Genomic DNA, 19,830 nt, shown 5'->3' with positions numbered 1-19,830 from the left:
AGAAACTTTGGAAATCAGATCCTTACACTTCTATATAATTGTGTGCCTCGTTCATACAAACATACATACATTTATTAATAAAACTTCAATATCTCTTAGTCTAAGTTAATCTCCATCATCATATTATCACTATAAATATATTCCTCTTCTTGCTTTGGAAGGAAGGGAGACTTGCATAATGGCACCGATGTGCCCAATGAAATTATGAAAAGTCAGGCATGCTGCGCGAAGGAGAGTGTTCCATCCTCCATGCTGCCCTACAGTAGCAGTGCTAGCAATTCCAGCCATTCTCAATGACTGAGTGGGAGGTGCAGGATCTGAGTAATGCCGTGTGAAGCGGGGTCAATCTCTCGGCCCCAGATGGTTGAGAAGACTGAGAACGTGGGAATCCCTCATTGTCTTCAGAGGGGAGTGAGTCATGCCACACATGCTCCACTCTGTAAACCTATAGGATGCCGACACATTCCTAACACACTGATGTAAGAAATAAGCCTAATTTATCCGACTGTACTGGTGCAGCGCTTATATATGTATAAATGACATTTTCAGGTCAAGTTATCGTGGAGCTCATCTTAATGTTACCTACTTAGTGGTAAAATGAGGAAGTGGTTCACAAGCCTGAAGCTTTCCCCAGAAGCGTCCAGACACACTGGCAGCCAGATGGCTTGGTCTGGTTCACAGAGTCCCTGACCCACTTGTCATGCAGATGAGTACAGGTGTACGGTTGGATGGATAAATTCAGTCCGTTCAGTGAGAAATCTGCACCTGGGAACTGTGATGGGGAAAGAAAAAAAACAATGGTCTTTACTCAAGCCCCCGCTGCTGGCTCTTTTCTTGGTTTGTTTATGTAATGTCAACTCCCAGCTAAAGTTTGGCCAGCCATCGTGTTGAATTAAACATAGCACTGCGTGCGCTCCAAAATAGTCTGATTCTCCATAACTTCAAAGCCAGCGCAAATTTCATTTGCTTGGAAATGGTTGCATCACTCGCCTGGTGCCGCATCTTTTTTCTCTTTATATCCTCTTCCTCTTCCTCTTTTGCGCAAGTCTTGAGCCAGCCAAACACGCGAACGGGGAGAATGGCCAGAAGGTTGACACCGAATAAACTATGAAATCAAGGGAGCCGACTCTGCACTCCACATTCATAGTTCTGTCCCTGCTTTGTTGAACTGAAAATTCCATCCCCAGAACTCCTTAGTTAAATAGAAAACTAAGAGCTAAGATTTTGCACAGAGCTTTTCAGCTAAGCCAGAAGAGCGCAAAGTATATTTGCCATCTTCGCCATGAGCAGGCTCTGTTGATACTGTGTGCTATCTGTGTGTAACAAGTTAGAGAACAGGTTATAGAATTCTTCTCCAATTGCTGGGTGAACTCTTTCAGTGCAGTGTACTGCATGTTCACGGCACGTGGTGTTGGCAGAGGTTAAAGTGGCAAGCATGTGAACAAAGTGAAATTGCCGCATGGTACCCATAAGGCATTATTCAAATCAGGGAGTTATTTTTTAATTTTGGCCCAAAAGCGCTCGCCCTTCTCTACCCAGATAGTTAATTAAATACTTCAAACACTATATTAGTTTTCTAACACTTAGCTGCTGTTTTGAAATTCTAATAGCCACATGGAGAAACATTTGTCTGACATATAATGTGAGGTATAAATCACAATAGCCCCCAAGAATGAATAATGATAATAAAATACTATGATCCTCTAGCATGAGAGCAATTATATTGGGATAGCTTAAAGGAGAAACTGTCCATTTATGTGGCCATTTACTGAGGTTACTTCCTTTCTCAGTATCTGGTGCTAACAAAAGTACATTTTTGTTTACCGTTTGCACAGTGCAATATTGTATACTTTCCCTTAAACCTTAAATATGTGATCTTAAGAAAGCCAGTTTTATTAGTTAGTATGCCCAGCAAAACAAGCACCTTAGCTGACTTATGTCAGGCATATTATGTTAGATCATGTCATAGTATATAATCCTTGGCTTTGCTCTATGAAGTGATTCTAATGTATATTAGGATCTACAAAAGAGTTGAGTGCAGATTCTTTCTCTTTCTCACACAGTATACTGTAGTTAGAAACTGATGATGATGAAGCAGAATACTCCCTCTATTCTGTTCTATTCTGTTCTGTTCCATTGTGTACTGATATGCTTGTTCACAAAGGAGGTTTGTTTCTGACATAGAAACATCTCTGCTTTCAGATTTTAAAAATGCAATTAGCATTAGCTATTAATTAGATCTATATTTAAGTGACAATACAACACACATTAATGTATATTAGCATGCATACAGTAGTGTAACAATGGACCAGGGATAAGAAGGACTGTCAGGAGTACGTGCTCAGAACTGCAAATCCCAAATCAGGGAATGATTATTATGTTTTTCAGAAAACTCTTTTTTTTCTGTGAAAGTGAGACCTGAAAATGGGGATTGGTCAGTTGGGAAGAAAGTCAGTCATTCAGTCAGTCGGTCAGTCAGTTCGTAATTCAGTCAGTCACAATCAATCACTGAAGCACACTAACATTTTTAGGGCTTCTTTCTGCAGTCATATCCTAAAAGCTAATCAAGCAGTATCACTTAACCTGACATAAAAAGAGCTTTATTGATCGAATCTGAGATTCAAGTATGTCTCACTCCATTACAACATCATGCATTTGTACTCACTCTAATAATAAAGGATACATCACTCCTGAATATGTCCAATTACCTTTTCTTCTGCGTTCCTCATAGCATAGTAGGATACCACAGAAGTAGTTGAATTATGCTAGATTAGTGTTTCATTGACCCGCACCCATTATTTTCATATTCTTATTTAATTTGCTAGGAGACCGGATGAGAATATTCAATTTATTATGAGAAGTGGATTCATTTTACCCTGGAATATTTAATGACCAGGGTAAACAGGGTCCTTCGTACATAACTACACTGCTGTTCAAAGTGAGTTGTCTCCTTGTGCTCCATTTCCCTAACTGTAGCTGAGCTGGTGTCTGCAGTGCACGGCAGGTTTTTAACTCTTAGTCTAGAGGGTCTACAGGGATGGCATCTGCTTGCCTCACTCTCCCTCTGTTTACCAATATGTTCCCAATCTGTCCGTAGGGCCTTAAGTTACAGAACCGTTATTATTTGTAGCATTATCTGTGCCACACATCTCTCCCATCCAAGGCAACGCCAAGGCATTGTCTTTGCCTGTTTTTTTTTTTCAACACATTTTGAGCACACAATGAATCTCCCCCTTTAAGCCCCCGAACTGAGCCTTGGGATTTTTTAAAGGGCTTGTTAAATCTGACCTCTGACCTAAACATTAATCAAGGTTTACAAAACCCGGTGCAGTTGGCTTCCTCGGAAGTAAAACAGCAGCCGTCTGTGGCAGATGTCATTCCTGATCATTTAATCTGAGACCTTATGTCTGCTGAGAAGGGTGTGGTGCGGGCTGATAGGGAGGATTTCTGGTACTAAAGTCTTGCGCTGCGTTATGAATAGATCTAGCTGTCCCTTCTACTCCAGAAGGGGTTAGTGTGTATTGGCGGAAAGACCCGCTTTGCTTCATAAAGCCAGCAGGACTCTGCGTGAAAAATGGGGCCATTTGGACATGTTTGTAAGTCTTGTCAAGAAGCAGCACCTCTGGTCTGCTGGTTAACAAATTGACTGTTTAATCTGGTGACATTCCTATCTGGGCCAAGGGCTAATGTATGCATCCAAGAATAACCGGGCAGCGGGCGTGATAGATGGTGGGCTATTATAGGTGGTATTTAAATCTGAGAGGACAATTCCTTCACTGCCGTGGCAAGTGACAGCTTGATTTCAGCGGCAGTCCTGGATGGAGCTGTCATTCACGGGAGGGAGCGGTTATTCAGTTCTGCAGAGAGGGGGCTTGCCAGGGTTTGGTGCTCTTTACATGTACAGTAAAATGTGAATAGTCCTGACAGGACTTCACAGTACATTTTTGTAGTCTTAAGAGAAAAAAAAAACTTCTATGGCTAACTACCACACCTGGGAGAAAAACCACCTCCAAAGCAAGCATTGGCCAGGTGCATGCAATTGTCTGCAAGATCCTCAAGATAGTGTATAAAGAAATCTTTTGGGAGGATAGTTTAAGGTCATATGCTCTGTGCTCCGCATTATAGGTCAATGGGTCAGATTAGTTTTAGAAAGGAAACAAGTGGAGTCATGTAGTGGGTAGGTTTGCTTTCAAAGAAGAGCTAGTATTTGATGTCAAATTACACATATATGAAGTATTTGCATGTGTTCCAAACCGTGTCCTATGAAATGTAAAGCTGTGTCCATGAGTGGGTGATACTACCCAACATTACTATCAGTCAGGATTGAGGACACATAAAACCCTGTGGAAAGAAACTCTCTGATCACTTAAAGACACCAAGAATCATGTATAAATACTTATAAGCATATCAAGGTGCAGTTAGTCCAGATTTATTATTTCACCATTTAGAAAGAATGAAAGCCCAGCAATAGAACTGTACAGTAAGCGGTGCACAAAATGTACACTGATGATGCAAAGACAGCCTCCTTTATTGATGAAAAGTGCGACTGGTTTTCTACACTTTGACAAGCAGTAAATTGCTTTGCTCTGGACACCCGGGAGGATATCGCAGCATGGTGTTATTGCTCATTCATTCCTCACACATTAGGTCAGTTATTTAATTCTCTTGTTGGTGCCTCGTGTTATGGAATAATTTCAATTGGTGGGACTAATATACAGTTTGCTATGGCAACTGGGACAAAATACAGCCGAGGAGATACCCGGGGAATGCTGTGCACAGCAGAAAAGGGGAATTTTCTTGATTTTAAAGTCATTGTTAAATATGAAAAAGAGCGGCTACACAGGAACACTGGTTTACAATGGGAAATAATTCTGATTTCAGATTTTTTTGTTTCTCAAAGAATGGATGATGTGTCTTGCTAAATGGGAAGTTCTGATGTGTTTCTACTTGTTTGTTTTTGATTTTCGTACTTATTGTTCTTTAAAGAAGCCATAATATGAGCCATTTATATAGTCCATTATGTAGAGGCTTCAGCTCATATGTGTGACATCTTGAACTGCTGGTCTGTTTGAGAAGTTTATATGCAAGCATCATCAGTGCAGCTGCAGATATTGCCAAAAACTGATTGATGTAAGTTTTGGCCCATAGGCTTGGATGAAACTTGAAGAGGTATGTGGTGTTTGTTGTATGTTCATGAGTAATCTGCTTTCATAGTATCAGCTGCGTTGTAGTTCTGCCTAAAGATAATATTTCATAATATATTTCATAATATTTCATTTCAGCACTTTCCTCATTGTCTGCGTAGTATGTATAAGAATTTATCTCTGTGCTTTTGAAAACTGATACTGAAATCTGAAAAACGCAGCACATGGACAGCCTTGTCAAAGTTAATGTCCTTGTTCACTTTTGATGCAGAATTGAATTGCCAATTTAAACACAGAATGCATAGCCTATTATCACTGACCTAAACTAGCTGTAGGTTAGGCACTGTACAGCCGAAATAAACTTGGATTCTACAGCATCTGACACAAGGAAACAAATTTTTATCAAACACAAACACCATAGTAGGTTCCCCAAGGCAAGTGCAGTAAGTGTACACAGGTTCATTCTGTGTAAACACGCTATAACCAGGGTGTGTCTTTTTAATGGTTACTCCCAGCCAGGTGGCATGAACTTGTTCCCATGCCATTGATTAGGGCATACCATTTTACGTTCTGAGCTCAGTTTGAATATGGTCAGCATCATTGACCACTGTCAGTGGACACCAAGGGTGATGTTAACTGTGCAACAGAACAATGCAAATGCTTGATCAAGTGACCAAATGTACGCCTGGACCATACAGCATTGTAGGAAATTGTCCACTGTAACACCATAATATAAATAGGTGATATGGCATGGTTTCAGGTTTGATGAGGTGAGTTTTTTGGGGGGGGTGCAACGAGGGTGACCAGGCGTGTGCACTCTCACAGAAGGCGACGCCCCGTGCCCACCCCGTGGAACCCGGAGTTCAGCCTCCCTCTTAGTGAGAAATGAATTTGGGAACGTGGAGCCGGCCCCCGCTGTGCCGGGCCTGGCTCCTTGGCTCACTCCCAGAGACGTGATCAGTGGGGACCGGGATGGATCAGCTGGTAATTATGGGAATGATTGCCGCGGCCCGGAAGTGTGGCACGCTGGGAGAGGGCCGGGGCGTCCTGCGACTACTGCAGCCCCCCCCTCCAATGCCCCGGCTGTCGATCACGGCTGCGGGCCCACGGTGGGCAGCGGGGAAACAGATGGCTAGACAATGACTGATTCGGGAAGGTAGCACAGGCCAAAGTCTTTTACTGACACTGACTTTAGTTCAGTCCACAGCCACTGACTTTCGCACTGCAAGGACACTTTTGCAAATAGAGTACCTTGTTTTATCCACTTATCTGCTTGTTTACGTGCTAGACTTCTCCAGTTGGTGTCTGATGATGCTATTCTGTCCTGACAGTGAAAAACATGCTTGAAACATGTAGCTATCAATAACCCCTACAGATACTTGCCAAATAGAGAAATAACTTCAAGGGCATAGAGGGCAAATGAAAATGAATAACATTAAAAGGATATTAGGTGTAAATTTTTGTATATGCTGCAATGATATACACAGCTAATACTTTTTGTTTGTAATCTATACAATTAATCCATACCCTTCACTATTTAAACCTACCATAATTGGAAGTCTGTTGTCTTGTTGAGTATCTGTCTTCATGGTATTTGCCCTGATTGTGTTTTTGCCTTTCATGGCATTTTGTCATGGTTTTAACTCATTCACAGCTTGTCAACAATACATTTTATGAGCTACCAATCCAAACACTCAACAGCATTTTAAATTTTTATGTAAACAAATCATGAATGTTTTAATTTCCGAGTAAACGCTAGCTTTGCATTGAACAGCTATGCGAACCGTTCTAACCTTCTGTATTAGTCATTTCTGTTGTTGCCTGCATATTTTAAAAGTGGAAATGAATTGTACAAAAGGTTTTTAGCTTTGCAAACTGCATTTGCGCTCCAAGCAAAGTTATGGGAATAAGAGACCAGAGTCATAATGTTGTTGAGAGCTAGAAAGTGAGGAAAAGTAGAAGAGAGAGAGAGAAAGAGAGAGAAAAGGAGACAGAGAGAGAAAGAGATAAGGGGGGAAAATACAAAAGATGCGTTCCAGGGACTGCTTTAGTGCCTCATCAAATATTTAGTTTGATTGTACATGGTCCTGTAATTGCCATCCTGGCTGGTGAATTATTGATGCCTTGTAGCAGAGCCGAGCAGGACCCTAGTCTCTGAGCGCGGGCGAGGGGAGTCACACACAGACACACTCGTGACAGGTCTGGAGGCCCCAGGGGAAGCACGCGTTGTCCCCTCCTCTCCCCACCTCTGTCCCTGCGGCCCCAGCCTGCAGGGGATCTGATATGAGGTCAGTCTGGGTCCACTGACACCAGTCCTGGACCTGAATGACTTTGACCCACTCCTTAATCACATGTAATAAATGTGGTACCGCCACTAGCGAATTCTGCCAGCTTGGAGTCAATACCCACATCCAAGAAAAACAGACAGTGCAGAAGTGACATGAACTCTAAGGCTGTGTATAGTACTGAAATACTGGCGCTGACTAAAGAGCAGCAATGAGGAGCTGCAGGATTCATACCAGACTGGAAGGCTGCAGGTTTGAATCCAGTGTGGAACTTGGGGGTTTAACCTGAGTTGCTTCAGTAAATATGTAGATGTATAAATGCGTAGTTAGTAAATTGTAAGCTTGCCGCTCTGGGTAAGAGTGTCCGCCAAGCGTATAAATAATGCAATAACTTCACCACAAACTAAAATGATTCCCCTAAAGAAAGTTTCTGCCTGTTTGTGTGTGTATGTGTGTGTGTGTGTGTGTGTGTGTGTGTGTGTGTGTGCCCATATGCGTGTGTAAGCGGTATGTGTATACGTGCATTTTTGCGCATGTCCACATGTGTGTGTACATGAGAGCTGAGCTCTTCCCATGGGGCATCTTGTTTGTTTTAATGCATTGAGGATATACAAAGGAAGTTATGGCTGGTTGACATGGTGACAAGTGTGCGAAGAAGGCAGGGTAAATACTGTCAGTTCGCAGTCAACGACTGTTGCAAGCCACCCTCGTGATGCTCCTGGCATTCTCTCCTGCACTGAGTGCTGTCTTTTTGACTGAATCATCCCTATGAAATAAGACAGAGCAATTTGATTAGACTGAAGCCATAGACGCAGCCTCAAATGGACAACCTCTTACATCAAGCCATCATTGTCGCCCTTCGACAGACTCAGGTGGGGGTCGGTGCAAAATGCGGACCCAGGCGGTAACACAATGCAGTCGGATGGCAGGGGTAGAATGGCTTGAAGAATCAAAGCGGGCAGGCTACAGTAATTTATAGGTCCCTTCATCCCGGGGAAGGGGGGGCGTCTGGCCAGTAAATCCCTACACCCATGTCTGCCGCGCATTAGGGCCTGACAGGGCCACACGTCCGCGTGGAAATTGATGGCAGGGCAGTGTAATGAGGTGATGGCTTACAACACAGAGGCGGGCTCCCTCATTATCTGCAGCTACTTTGCTTTAAGAGCGGGGGTTAAAAAAAAAAAAAAAACCTGAAATGAATAATTGCGCCGTGGCTCAAGACGGCATTAATTATTTATGGTGTTTTAATATGTTTTTGATGGGGAGGGATGGGCCGCTGTACATAAAGTTACTGCCGCTCGCTCTCTCTCTCCCTCTCTCTCTCTCTCTCTTCCTCGTGCCTTTTTTCCTCCCGTCTCTCAGGAGGGCCCCCTTCCTGATGGGGAGACAGCTTTGGAACTGGTTACTAATCACCAAAGCCAGAATTTTCTGGGGTCAGGTGCTCGTGTTTTGGGTTGTTGTTTAGACCTAGAGATACAAAGGATATTGTGTTGTGCTTTAAATGTTGTGTATCATTTCAAAATGCTAGTTAAAACAATAATGCCAATAATAATAAGGATTGATTTGTTATTATCACTTTAATAGAAAAAAGGGGAGTAATTCAACTGAAATACCTTAATAATTCAGAATTTTAAACAATAATTTTACTAACAGACACTGCTGTGAAGACTTGAAATTTTTAACTCCATTTCAGATTTTCGGTACTATATATAAGCTGTCTTCTAGCGGAATAACATTTCCTCAGAATCTCAAAGCATTGTCAAAATGTAGCCAGTTTTAATGGTAAAATTTTGTTTTTCATTGAAGTTACAATATATTTCAAAATTCAAGTTCACACCAAGTCAGCCCGAGAAACTTAAGCGCAAGTTTCACTTTTTGAAAATGACAGTGTGCTCAGAGAGCTAGTGGCTTCTGGTTTCTAACTCTGTCCCCAAATTATTTGCACTTCGCTGCCTCTGTGCGAGTTCTGTCTTTTTTCCTCCACAGGGTAAATATCCTTTTTGGTTTTCTCAAGTGCATTTTGTCGGTGAATATTGAGTTTGTGCTGAGTTGTGGAGTGGCGGAGAGAGGGACACCTTAGCTCTTGACACCTCGGTCTCTCTCCTGATGTGATAATTGTGTCTGAGCCATGCGTCTCAGCGCTGCTCTGCCTGTAATTATAATACAGTGCCAATCTGGAAAGAAAAACAAAAGAGCGTCCCCAAACGCATCACACCGGCGGTCCCTCGTGGACGGCCTCAAATGATGGTGGACTTTCCGGCCCCTGAGGTGTGTGCTTCAGGCTTCCCTTATCTGGGTTTCACTCTCCCCAAAACTAACGGCGAGTAACAATTGGACAAGTGTATACATGTCTTACCAACCTATAACAAACCTAGTGTGGTGATTAAACAAATATCAGTGTTTTAGTTTAATGAACCATGAAGGGTAGCTGCAAATTCGTTCCTGACTTACAGCCACAACCTGGGGAAATAAACTGGGGATTTGGGGTGTAGTGTGTTGCTTGTCGACTGTAACAGATGAGGTGGCAGCCAAACTGAGCCAAAGTTTGGGTGTGGATTGTCCACCTTAATACTGGGTAATCCTGCATAAATGTAAAGCTGGGAAATAAAAGTTAAGTCTGAAATACATTTGGATTGCATATGGTCAGTGAAAGGTACTTTACACCAATTTCCATGATCATGACAGCACATGAAACAATGCATTTATGCAAGAGAACTACTTTATGTGTTGATGATAATATAAATAAAATCATTAGGAGAGTTTTAAATAAAAATGATCAGGAGAGTGTTAGCTGCCTAAGCTTTGGTTTTCTGTGACTGGTGGGCAGGAGTAATGTTAAGACTTTTAGAATTTTAAATGTGTTGTTAAGCGCATTGCACGTTTGGTACGGAATTACCTTGCCCACAGTAGAACGCTGGTGCTCGGAGTTTGCCCCATCCCTGCAGTCAAATCATCGATCCCCACCCTGTGAATTAAACCCTAACTGAAGTGTTTGGATGGAAACGATCGTTACGACAGGGTCATGTTTCCCCACCATAATCTGTTCTCAATATTACTCTGCTGTGAGGAACTGGTGAAAGGTATACTGTACATCAGATGGAAATAGGCTATTGATTCATCGGGAACTTGTCAGGGGAGACAAACAATTCGTTGTTATTTCAGTGGCAGGGGACACCAGGATGAAAAATACACCTTGAATCGAGTAAACCTACACTGACCAATGCTAACAAGCGTAATCCCTGCTCCACTCTTTTGTGATTGGAGTGTATCTTTTGGAGTTTATAGGGACAAGGTGTCACCTCTGGATACTTTAAGCACCCCATAAGACCTTCTGTGACTGTTAGCGAAGGAGAGGTGATTTTGGATAGGCAGAGATAAAAAAAAAAAGGAATCAGTTCAGCAGTTCAGTGCCCAGTTCTGCCCTCATGACACCCCCACCCCATCCTACTTGAAAGTCAGGAACATGGCAGCAACACATATCCAAACGCAATGGCCTTTGATCTGTTCTGGTTTCCCGGGAACAGGCCTGGGATCTCACATTCCCTGTCAACTCACGCCCACTGACAGATGGTGCCCGGCCCAATGAGGTACCAGGCCACACGTTCATTCTCCATGGACCTCGCCCACTGCGCGGCATGGCGTGTTTCTCACATCGAGAGAGACTTTTAGTGAAAGCTGTCTAAGCCGGTCAACCAGTAGGTACAGTATGTCCCAAAGATGTCTTTTTTTCCTGCTGGTGTCTAAAGCCCCAGTTCAATTTAATTCTCAATAAACACAGCATTACTCTAATATCAGCGTACGGGTCCAGTTACCAGCCCCCTGTCTCCTGCTGTGTTTTAATCCAATCCCTATTGATCCATATCTCTGCTCCCAAGGACTCCAATATCATGTGAATGGAGCTCCGCGATGGGCTCTCCATATTATTGTATTCTATGGCCATAAAGCACATTAACAGCCTCTGCTGCACCCCGTATCAAGTAGCAATCGATACTAGCTAAATAGAGCGGCCCATTTTTTTTCTTTCTGCTGTGATTACGAAATGTTCATATTTTTAAAGCTACGGGGGCCGGCCTTTCATTTTTATTTCTAGGTTTGTTTATTACAGTAACCCAGAAGCGTCGGAATCGGCTTTCGATCGCATATGAACCTTTTTTTTTGTAAAGAAGGGGTCGCAATTTGTCCTGTGTGTTTTCAAAGATGGCTCTGGTGTCTAATTAGATTGAAACGGATGTGGGCTGCCGATGGGCCAGTTAATATCCCTTTGCTTCAAGTGCCCAGCGTGAAGACTGCCCTCTTCCTTAAAAAAAGAAAGAAGAACCAGTTCATCTCAGAGGCTCCACCCACTGTAGCAGAGGTTACCTTGTGGTTAATGTGACATTCCTGTCTGTGACCTTGTAAGCAGTTAAATGCTGGGATTAGTATTGTGGTAATGTGACAGGGAAATTACGTGGAAAAACGTTCTATCAATAACAGGGTGGATTGGTCCTAAAGATGAATGTCAGTGGTAAAGTCAGTTGGGACAATTCATGAGGACTGCATTCATTTTACTGTTGTGCCTCCAAGTGGTCCTCCAGGTCCTTGGTTCATTATGTCTTGTCATTAAATGATAACGTTGACCCATTTGCCTATTATAAGAAACAAATTTGCTTGTGTATTTCTGTCTCATTTTACGAGGCAAACATGTTGAAAACTATTGTCTCACGGATATGCATTGATTTTTGCTTTATTTATTTCATGTGACCCCATGAGAGGACAATTTACTTGCATATGCTATTGTTTAAAGGTCACTTTTTGGTGTTTAGATAATATTCATGAGGCACTCTCATGGGCAGTTGCTAAAGGCAGCCATGCTACCCCACCCTTCTTGTCTGTGGACCTACTTATAGTATCTGCAGCAGTTAACTGAGCGGATGGGACTGCTCTGTGCTCAACTCTGATCCCATTTTCCAAAACAATCAGTCCAAATAATGAAACATTAAGATGATAAATATGAATCAGAAGTCATAATTGGAATATTTATGTGTGATTATTGTTTTTAAAACTGGGGTACCTGTGAATATTTTTATAGTTTATAATAGTTTTTTGTCAGATGTTAGAAATATCAGAGGATTTACCAGCATTGCCTTTTTTTACGTAATTTTTTTAATGTAAAAACACAATGTTTCCTTTTTTCCTCAGATTCTTCCTGAAGTTCTTCCTCAAGTGCAATCAGAATTGTTTGAAAAATGCTGGGAACCCAAGAGACATGCGGAGGTTTCAGGTAGGACACAGCACATAGTTACTAATTTAGCACAGTGTCAGACTCAATTGTAATGAAGTAAATACAATTATTATCTGTTATATTATGGAATATTCTTACAACGGTATACAATCAGCTTACTACTGTTAAATGTATTTTTCATTTAACAGACATAACATCCCAAAATATTTTCATATGATAGTATATGCACCCAATATATTCCATCCCAATAATACTCATATATTACCATCTTACAAAACTTTTGTATTCTATAATCCATTGTATTTTACTATCACTAGCAGCCACTCAATCGGTAGATCTTATGCAGAGGCAGCAGCGCTGGCATACACTACTGCCTCTGTCCATTACCATTGGTACGCTGTCCTCCTATGCTGTCCCTGTCCCTTCTGTCTCTTAGGTGGTGGTGTCCACAACGCTCAATGTGGACGGCCACGTTCTCGCGGTCTCCGACAACATGTTTGTCCACAACAACTCCAAACACGGCAGGAGGGCCAGGCGTCTGGACCCCTCTGAAGGTAGGAAGCTCCCCTGGGACAGGTCATGTGGTTTCGGTGTCCCAAAATCGTGACCCTTGTGAGCCTGTAGTATCTGCCGGTTTCTTCCCACCTATGGCCTGTACCACCCAAATCAGCTCAGTACTGTTTTATGAGAACCAGCTCAAACGTTATTTTCTAAGCTTTTCTTTTCAGAATGCCACCGATTTAAATGAGGACCTTGAAGGATTAGAGCACCAATAAAAAAGCTATCTCCTAGAGACAGATTTGAGCTGTTGTACATAAAACAGACATGGAATTTAATTGAACTGGGAATCTTCCACACACACACTGAATATTTGAGCTGGTTTCCCCTTCACATGCTATTACCTGCAGTTAGCAGGTAGACATGATAGCCACGACCAAAATGTGTGATCAATGTTAAGATTCTTCCCAAGGCCTGCACAACGATCTGGTCACTGTCTCCCCTCCCTGTTATTTGACTGGCTGGTCAGAGGTTACTCTTCCAGACAAGACTAATCAATCTGAAAGGAAATGTGCATTGGGGCCCAGTCTGCCTGTCTGTCTCTGTAGTGTGGGGTGTTTACTGGAAGGTAGAGAGCGGACCTCTAATATTGAGCTGGGATTCAAACGCCAGCATTGATTCTCAGACAAATGGAAATGCACTGCACTGGTGGCTATTAAGATTGCAATTACTGTGACTGTGATTATGATTGCATTTATAACTGAGTGTTCTTAATGTGCGTAGCAGACATCCTTTATCCAAGATGACTCGGTAATGACACAGAGAAGGAGAGAATGTGCAAAAACAACTCGAGCTCTTCAAAGGAAATGACAAACAAGTCACAAAGGGTCAGCTGCTCATGATACAACGCATGACGCACTAACACAATTTGCTGTTTAGTGCTTGCACATATTAGGGTTCGTCTGAGCCCTGGAATGGCAATCGGTGCCTCACGGTTTGTGCTAATCTGAAATCTCTTGTTACAGACAGCCTAGTTGCTATGCGCCAGTCAAAGTTCTCACTCGCTGCCATCTGTGTCTCCAAAGCAGCCACGCCCTGCATCAAAGCCATCAGTCCGAGCGAGGGCTGGACGACCGGGGGCGCCACCGTCATCATCATCGGGGACAACTTCTTTGACGGGCTGCAAGTGGTCTTCGGCACCATGCTGGTGTGGAGCGAGGTGAGTATCGCCGAAGGGCAGGCCGCAGGATCAAGGACATAGCTGGTACAGACCGTCCACTGCAGTGTTTGAATAGGTCTGGAACATCCTAAGACTATCCTAACTACACTGCCATTGCCTATATTCAGTGGGGGTGGGCTCCAGCATCTAAGTCCCAGGTTACTGTCTGTTGACTTTTGTTAGCCCTTATGGCTATAGGGAGTAAAAATGGCACTGATCTCTAATCTGTTCACGTGTTGCAAAAGTAAAAGTACCATCTCCTTTCATTCATTGTGAAGTGTCTTTAAAGCATCATTTTTTGACATGCTGTAGCAGCTGGCTCAGAGAAATGGGTACTCAACACCGAAGATCTCAGTCATGACAGCTAACCAAAGAAGATCCATTCCTCTGGTGCTCCTCACTCAGCCCAGAGCACTTTTTCAGAACCCCTCCCCTGGCATTCTCATCCCTCCCCATGGTGGACAGCAACCCCTCTGCTCTGAGAGATCAATCTTTTTTCGCCTTTCAATTCAGGATAGAATACAGTAGCATGAACCCCCAAGGTAGCAGATGTATAAAATATGAGGATACAGCCAGTGCTGCCAAGCGTTGCTGTCCCTGGCCTCTCTCTGCTGCTGCATCCCTCTGCTTGGTGACCGGTCTGTCTGTAGGGCAGAGCTAGAACTCTGGCCAAAGAGCATGTACCTGACAGCCTTATGTAAAGTCTGAAGAAAGACAGACTGATGCAAGCTCCAAAGAATTTCTAAGTTGTTACCAGGACTGGTGCACCTGTAAAAGTTGGTTGTGCTGGCCACAATAATAGAATTTCGATCTGCCTGTTCCATCTTCTCTCGATGGCTCATAGTATTTTGCATTTTGTTCCAGCTCATCACCCCCCACGCCATTCGGGTCCAGACTCCGCCGCGACACATCCCGGGTGTGGTGGAGGTGACGCTCTCCTACAAGTCCAAGCAGTTCTGCAAAGGCGCACCGGGGCGCTTCATCTACACAGGTGGGTCAGCTGAGGGGGCATCATAATTGAGGTTTTTTTCCATACAGCACCCTGTGGTCTAGTACTGGTTCAGTTATTATTAAGTATAGCGTTGGTATTGTTACCCTCTCATTCTCTTCCTCCTCTTATTTCTGTGGCCTCCATGATGTCAGTCATTGAACAGGTTTGCCTTATTAACATAGATGAGAGATGTTTGGATACTTTTGCAAATGTGTTTAGTATATCAGCAGGTCTGGGACACTTGATTCTATTAGATATCCAAATTTTTGTTATGTCTTACACGCGTGCGCGCACACACACACACACACACACGCAAAGACATGGAAATACACAGAAACCATTGCCAGAGACTTTGATATCGTTTGGTTAAATCGGTCTTTTCTCTATTCGATTATCCTCTTGAATAATCCAGACACCATTCAAAGTAGTTGAAAGGTCAGCAGGACTGTTTAGCATGATAACAGAATGTCACTGCGTTCAGCATAAAATAGGTGACTTTGTTACAGCTGTCTGTTAAACATAAGGTTTATCTCTGCTTTTTTTTTTTTTCCTCTTAAGACGTCTTAGTACATTGGCATGCATGTGCATGGGGCATGGAGACAACCTCACAATGGAATGACCATCCCGCCTCGCCTCTGTCGATTCTTCTGCAATGCTAATGGCAGATCAGGCTGGGTGATATGAATGACAGCTGTACAGAGTATCAGATTTATTTTCTTTGGTCAAAAGGATAATGTAAAAGTATGCTATGAATACTCACCTTTTATGCTTGGAACATTCGAAAGGCCGTTAACATTTCTTTGGAACAGAAGGTGTTTTTCAGATAAAAAAAAAAAAAAAAAACGTTTGGCGCAATAGCATTATATTTGCAGGACAATGTTGTGCGTGAATGCGGCTCCCATATTTATTTGGGCATGTCTGTGATGTCACAACACCAGCGTCCCACTTGCGTATTGAAAGCAGTGTGCATTATTTTCAAATACTGTTAAGGAGAAAAAAACGGGTATAGGGACTTATACAAACAGTGATCGCACAAAAGCAACGCTTTTCCAGTGTTGTGGTGTGGGTTTTTATATTGGCACACAAAACTAGTTTGCTTTCCTGTTGATAATTTTAAAAGGAGTGTGTCCATCTCAGCCAGTTAGCTATACAGAGTGAACTTATCTCTGATCTCACATTCTTGTTAGTCTGTGAATGTTAGCTAACACTTAATCTGTGTTACAGTTATTGTCTTATTACCTTTTTTGGCAGTGAACTGCCAATGCATGTAGTGATACTGATATGACGCTAGTCTAGCTAGCAGGTACCTGCTTCATTTTCGGGTAAAAAGGAGGCTCACTTTTGCGAGGCACTAATGATGCATTTATTTATGAGCTATTTTATGCCAAATTTGAAATTAAGGACATCTCATTGACACCTTCATTGCTGCCTCACTTGAATGCCACTCTGTTTGTATAATCCATGCAGAACCATAATTTATCACGTGAACAAAAATTCATTCTTTTTTATCAAGCCAGACAGTCGTAATTTGCTCTTGTCATTCTGACTCTTCCTGTTCCTAACAGATAGGCATTCGGATGCAAATGCACACCGTCTCATGCATTTCTCACAGGTCTCTTTGTCCCCTGTGCTTAAAACATTTGTACATGCTGAGATATGTTTTATACATAATGTATGAGGATGGAACCTGCGTGGTCCGGGTGGGCATTGGACCTGCAAACTCCAAAAACCGCACGGCACAGCTCCCAACAAGATACACAATTAGCTCATTGCACTAAAGACCCAGGTCCCGAGCGCAGGGAGCGATCAGTCTCATGTCAGGCCTCCAGGGGATGACATCACCACCCACAGCAGACTAATGTACACACTGATCCACTGTAGGCTTCCATTTCTGAATGTACATATATTTGTATTGGTAAGGAATGTCCCCTACCTGCCTGGCTTTTAAGTGGTGGAGATAAAAACACAGGCTGTGTATTATTAAACAGGAATGACAACATCCCCCCTCCAATGATGCTGTTTACATCAGGGACCCTGCAGATGCTCCACTTAGCACAAATTTAACCGTCTTCCTCATTTAGAATTGCATGTCATATCAAACTGTGGAGTTGTGTTTGAGGCCTTCAAATGAAAGTTTCAATATTGTAGGAAGCGTGGTGGGATGTGGAAGAAAACAGCACAAAATGGAAAGCATATAATCGTCTTTATTGCTTCATTGGATTATTGCTCTTAAGATTGGCTTGTCTCATGCTGATGATGTAATTGCAAGCTATGTAAGTAGCTCTGGACAAGAGTATCTGCTGAATGACAATAATTTAATGTCATGTTATGATGTCTCAGTGCAATACAGGAAGTTGTTGTCATAGTATTTTAGGCCCTTGTGGATCAATAGTTGAACACAGCGTTACAGGCTAATAGCACAGTCAAAGATTCCAAGCCATTGGTCACATTTTTGACCATATCCTATCCACTGTGGTCATTACTATTCACCATGGCTGTAACAGGTGCTTCATCTGCAGGGGGAGGGCATCGTCTTTGAGTCCTACTTTAGGGCCCGTCTGAATACGGGGAAAATTATGCTGTGACGAGCTGTGATTTGCATTACATTACATTTAGACACTTACCAGATGCGCTTATCCAGGGTGACTTACAAGGCCAGGGTACAAAAGTGCATCTGATAAGGTCACATGAACAACAGTACGTGCGGAAAACAACAGGCGGCTTCTGAACATCCATTTACCTATTGGAGCTGGCCTGCCCTCCGGGAATCACACGAGTAGCTGAACCCCTCCCTTCCATTTATGCTGTTAAAAAACAGCCACTAAATACATTGCTACTTCTTAATTAATTATGGCTTATTTTTTAAGTAATTGGAAAAGCAGGTAGCAAAAGGGTAATTACCTTCCTATTTTAGAATGTAAAATTCCTTTGAAAGCACTTTTTTCAAAAATACACAATGCATATGTTCAGATGTATCGTTTGATTTGTAGTATGAAACTATAGGCCTACGTTTGATTATTTATGGTTAAATTAGTTACTTCTTGAAGGTGTTATAAAAATGACCAAAGTTCAAATCCTCCTACCAGTTTATTACCTGATTAGTATAAAAGGTTTATCTGTGATAATTAATAAATAGGAGTAAGTAGAGGGTGGCAGTGCAGCATAGTGGTAAGGAGCAGAGCTTGGAACTGAAAGGTTGGTGATTCAATTCCCTGCTGGGACACTGCTGCTGTACCCTTGGGCAAGGTACATAACCCAGAATTGCTTCAGTAAATTTCCAGGGGTATGAATGGATAACATGTAAAAACTTTGTAGGCTATGCAAGGCACCCTAGGTAAGAGCATCTGTTGACAAGGACAATAACGTAAAGTAGTAACACATTTATGAAATGTTTTTAAATTGTATAAACAGGCAATCTTTGTTGTTTTCTGTCCCACAGACATGTTCCATATTGCTGTACATCTCCACACTGAATGCAGTCTGTGCAGACTGGCTGGTTGGGTGTACAATGACCAAGACCATATTTGCGTTAATTTTGCAATGAACACCTCAAAGGGATGGTGCCATGGCCCTAACATTCTAGTAGATCATTTACAAATTAGTTTAAAGAGATCATTTACAGATGTAATTATACAGTTAAATACATATGCACAGTGTCTTGTTGGGCACTGCACTTTAATATTAACCCTCTGTGACAGGTGGCTTAAAATGTCACGTGGCTCACCAGATCACTGTGACCCCCTTGTCTCCAGATGCCCTGTTACACCTTCTCACTCCCCACCATAATCTGACCCACCCTACCCCTATATTCCTTTCCTCACATCCGCTCACTTCACCGTCTCTCTCTTTCTCCCTCCACCTGCTCCTCCACCCTCGGTCTTGTGGCTCCTGCTCCTCCTCCTTGCCCAGGTTGTCTCCACCGCTGTGGCGGCAGAAATTTATAGGCAAATTAAGGACAGGAGCCGGGAGGTATTGACTGTCCTGGGAAAACACAGCTCTCTGAAAATCAGTGGCAGAGTGCTGCAATAACTCAGCACCCATCGATCCTTCCCTCTCCGGCCTCATTGATCTGCACTTTACAAACCTAGAGCTGAACTGAAAGGAGCAGATTCCTCTTCTCCAAATTCCCACCCAGTAATAATACTACCCATGATGATGATGGGATGGTAACTGTAAGGTGAGGGGATAATATAGTTAGTAATAATAATAATAATAATAATAACTATTATTATTATTATTATTTAATTTTTTTTTCCTTTGTCATTGATCTCAGATCAGTTGGAAATGGAAATACTGGTTGGGTTTGCTGGCCTTTTGTTGAACATTATGTTCTTGTGAATACTGCCTCAGGAGAATATTTTCAAGCACTCTTATCTATACATTACCACTTATAGTTTGATTTAACACTAGGGAGAATGGGAGGAAATGCAGCTGGTTAATGCAGACAGTTCTAATGATGAATTATAATGTTA

The 19,830-nt window shown here is 42.5% G+C and overlaps 1 protein-coding gene across 3 annotated transcripts in view; it reads left to right on the top strand.

Moving 5' to 3' along the window:
- Positions 1 to 19,830, top strand: part of LOC118769459 (transcription factor COE3-like) — a 105,354-nt gene that overhangs the window by 59,300 nt on the left and 26,224 nt on the right. For 2 of the 3 annotated variants that reach the window (XM_036516566.1, XM_036516564.1), the window contains exons 7-10: positions 12,608 to 12,689; positions 13,087 to 13,204; positions 14,234 to 14,367; positions 15,232 to 15,358. In XM_036516566.1, coding sequence (XP_036372459.1) covers positions 12,608 to 12,689; positions 13,087 to 13,204; positions 14,234 to 14,367; positions 15,232 to 15,358 — 461 coding nt within the window. The remainder of the gene's footprint in view (positions 1 to 12,607; positions 12,690 to 13,086; positions 13,205 to 14,233; positions 14,368 to 15,231; positions 15,359 to 19,830) is intronic. The other variant, XM_036516565.1, reaches the window with a different exon arrangement.

The sequence above is a fragment of the Megalops cyprinoides genome, chromosome 22, assembly GCF_013368585.1.
Source record: "Megalops cyprinoides isolate fMegCyp1 chromosome 22, fMegCyp1.pri, whole genome shotgun sequence".
Lineage (NCBI taxonomy): Eukaryota > Metazoa > Chordata > Actinopteri > Elopiformes > Megalopidae > Megalops > Megalops cyprinoides.
This window is presented reverse-complemented; position numbering and strand designations above follow the sequence as displayed.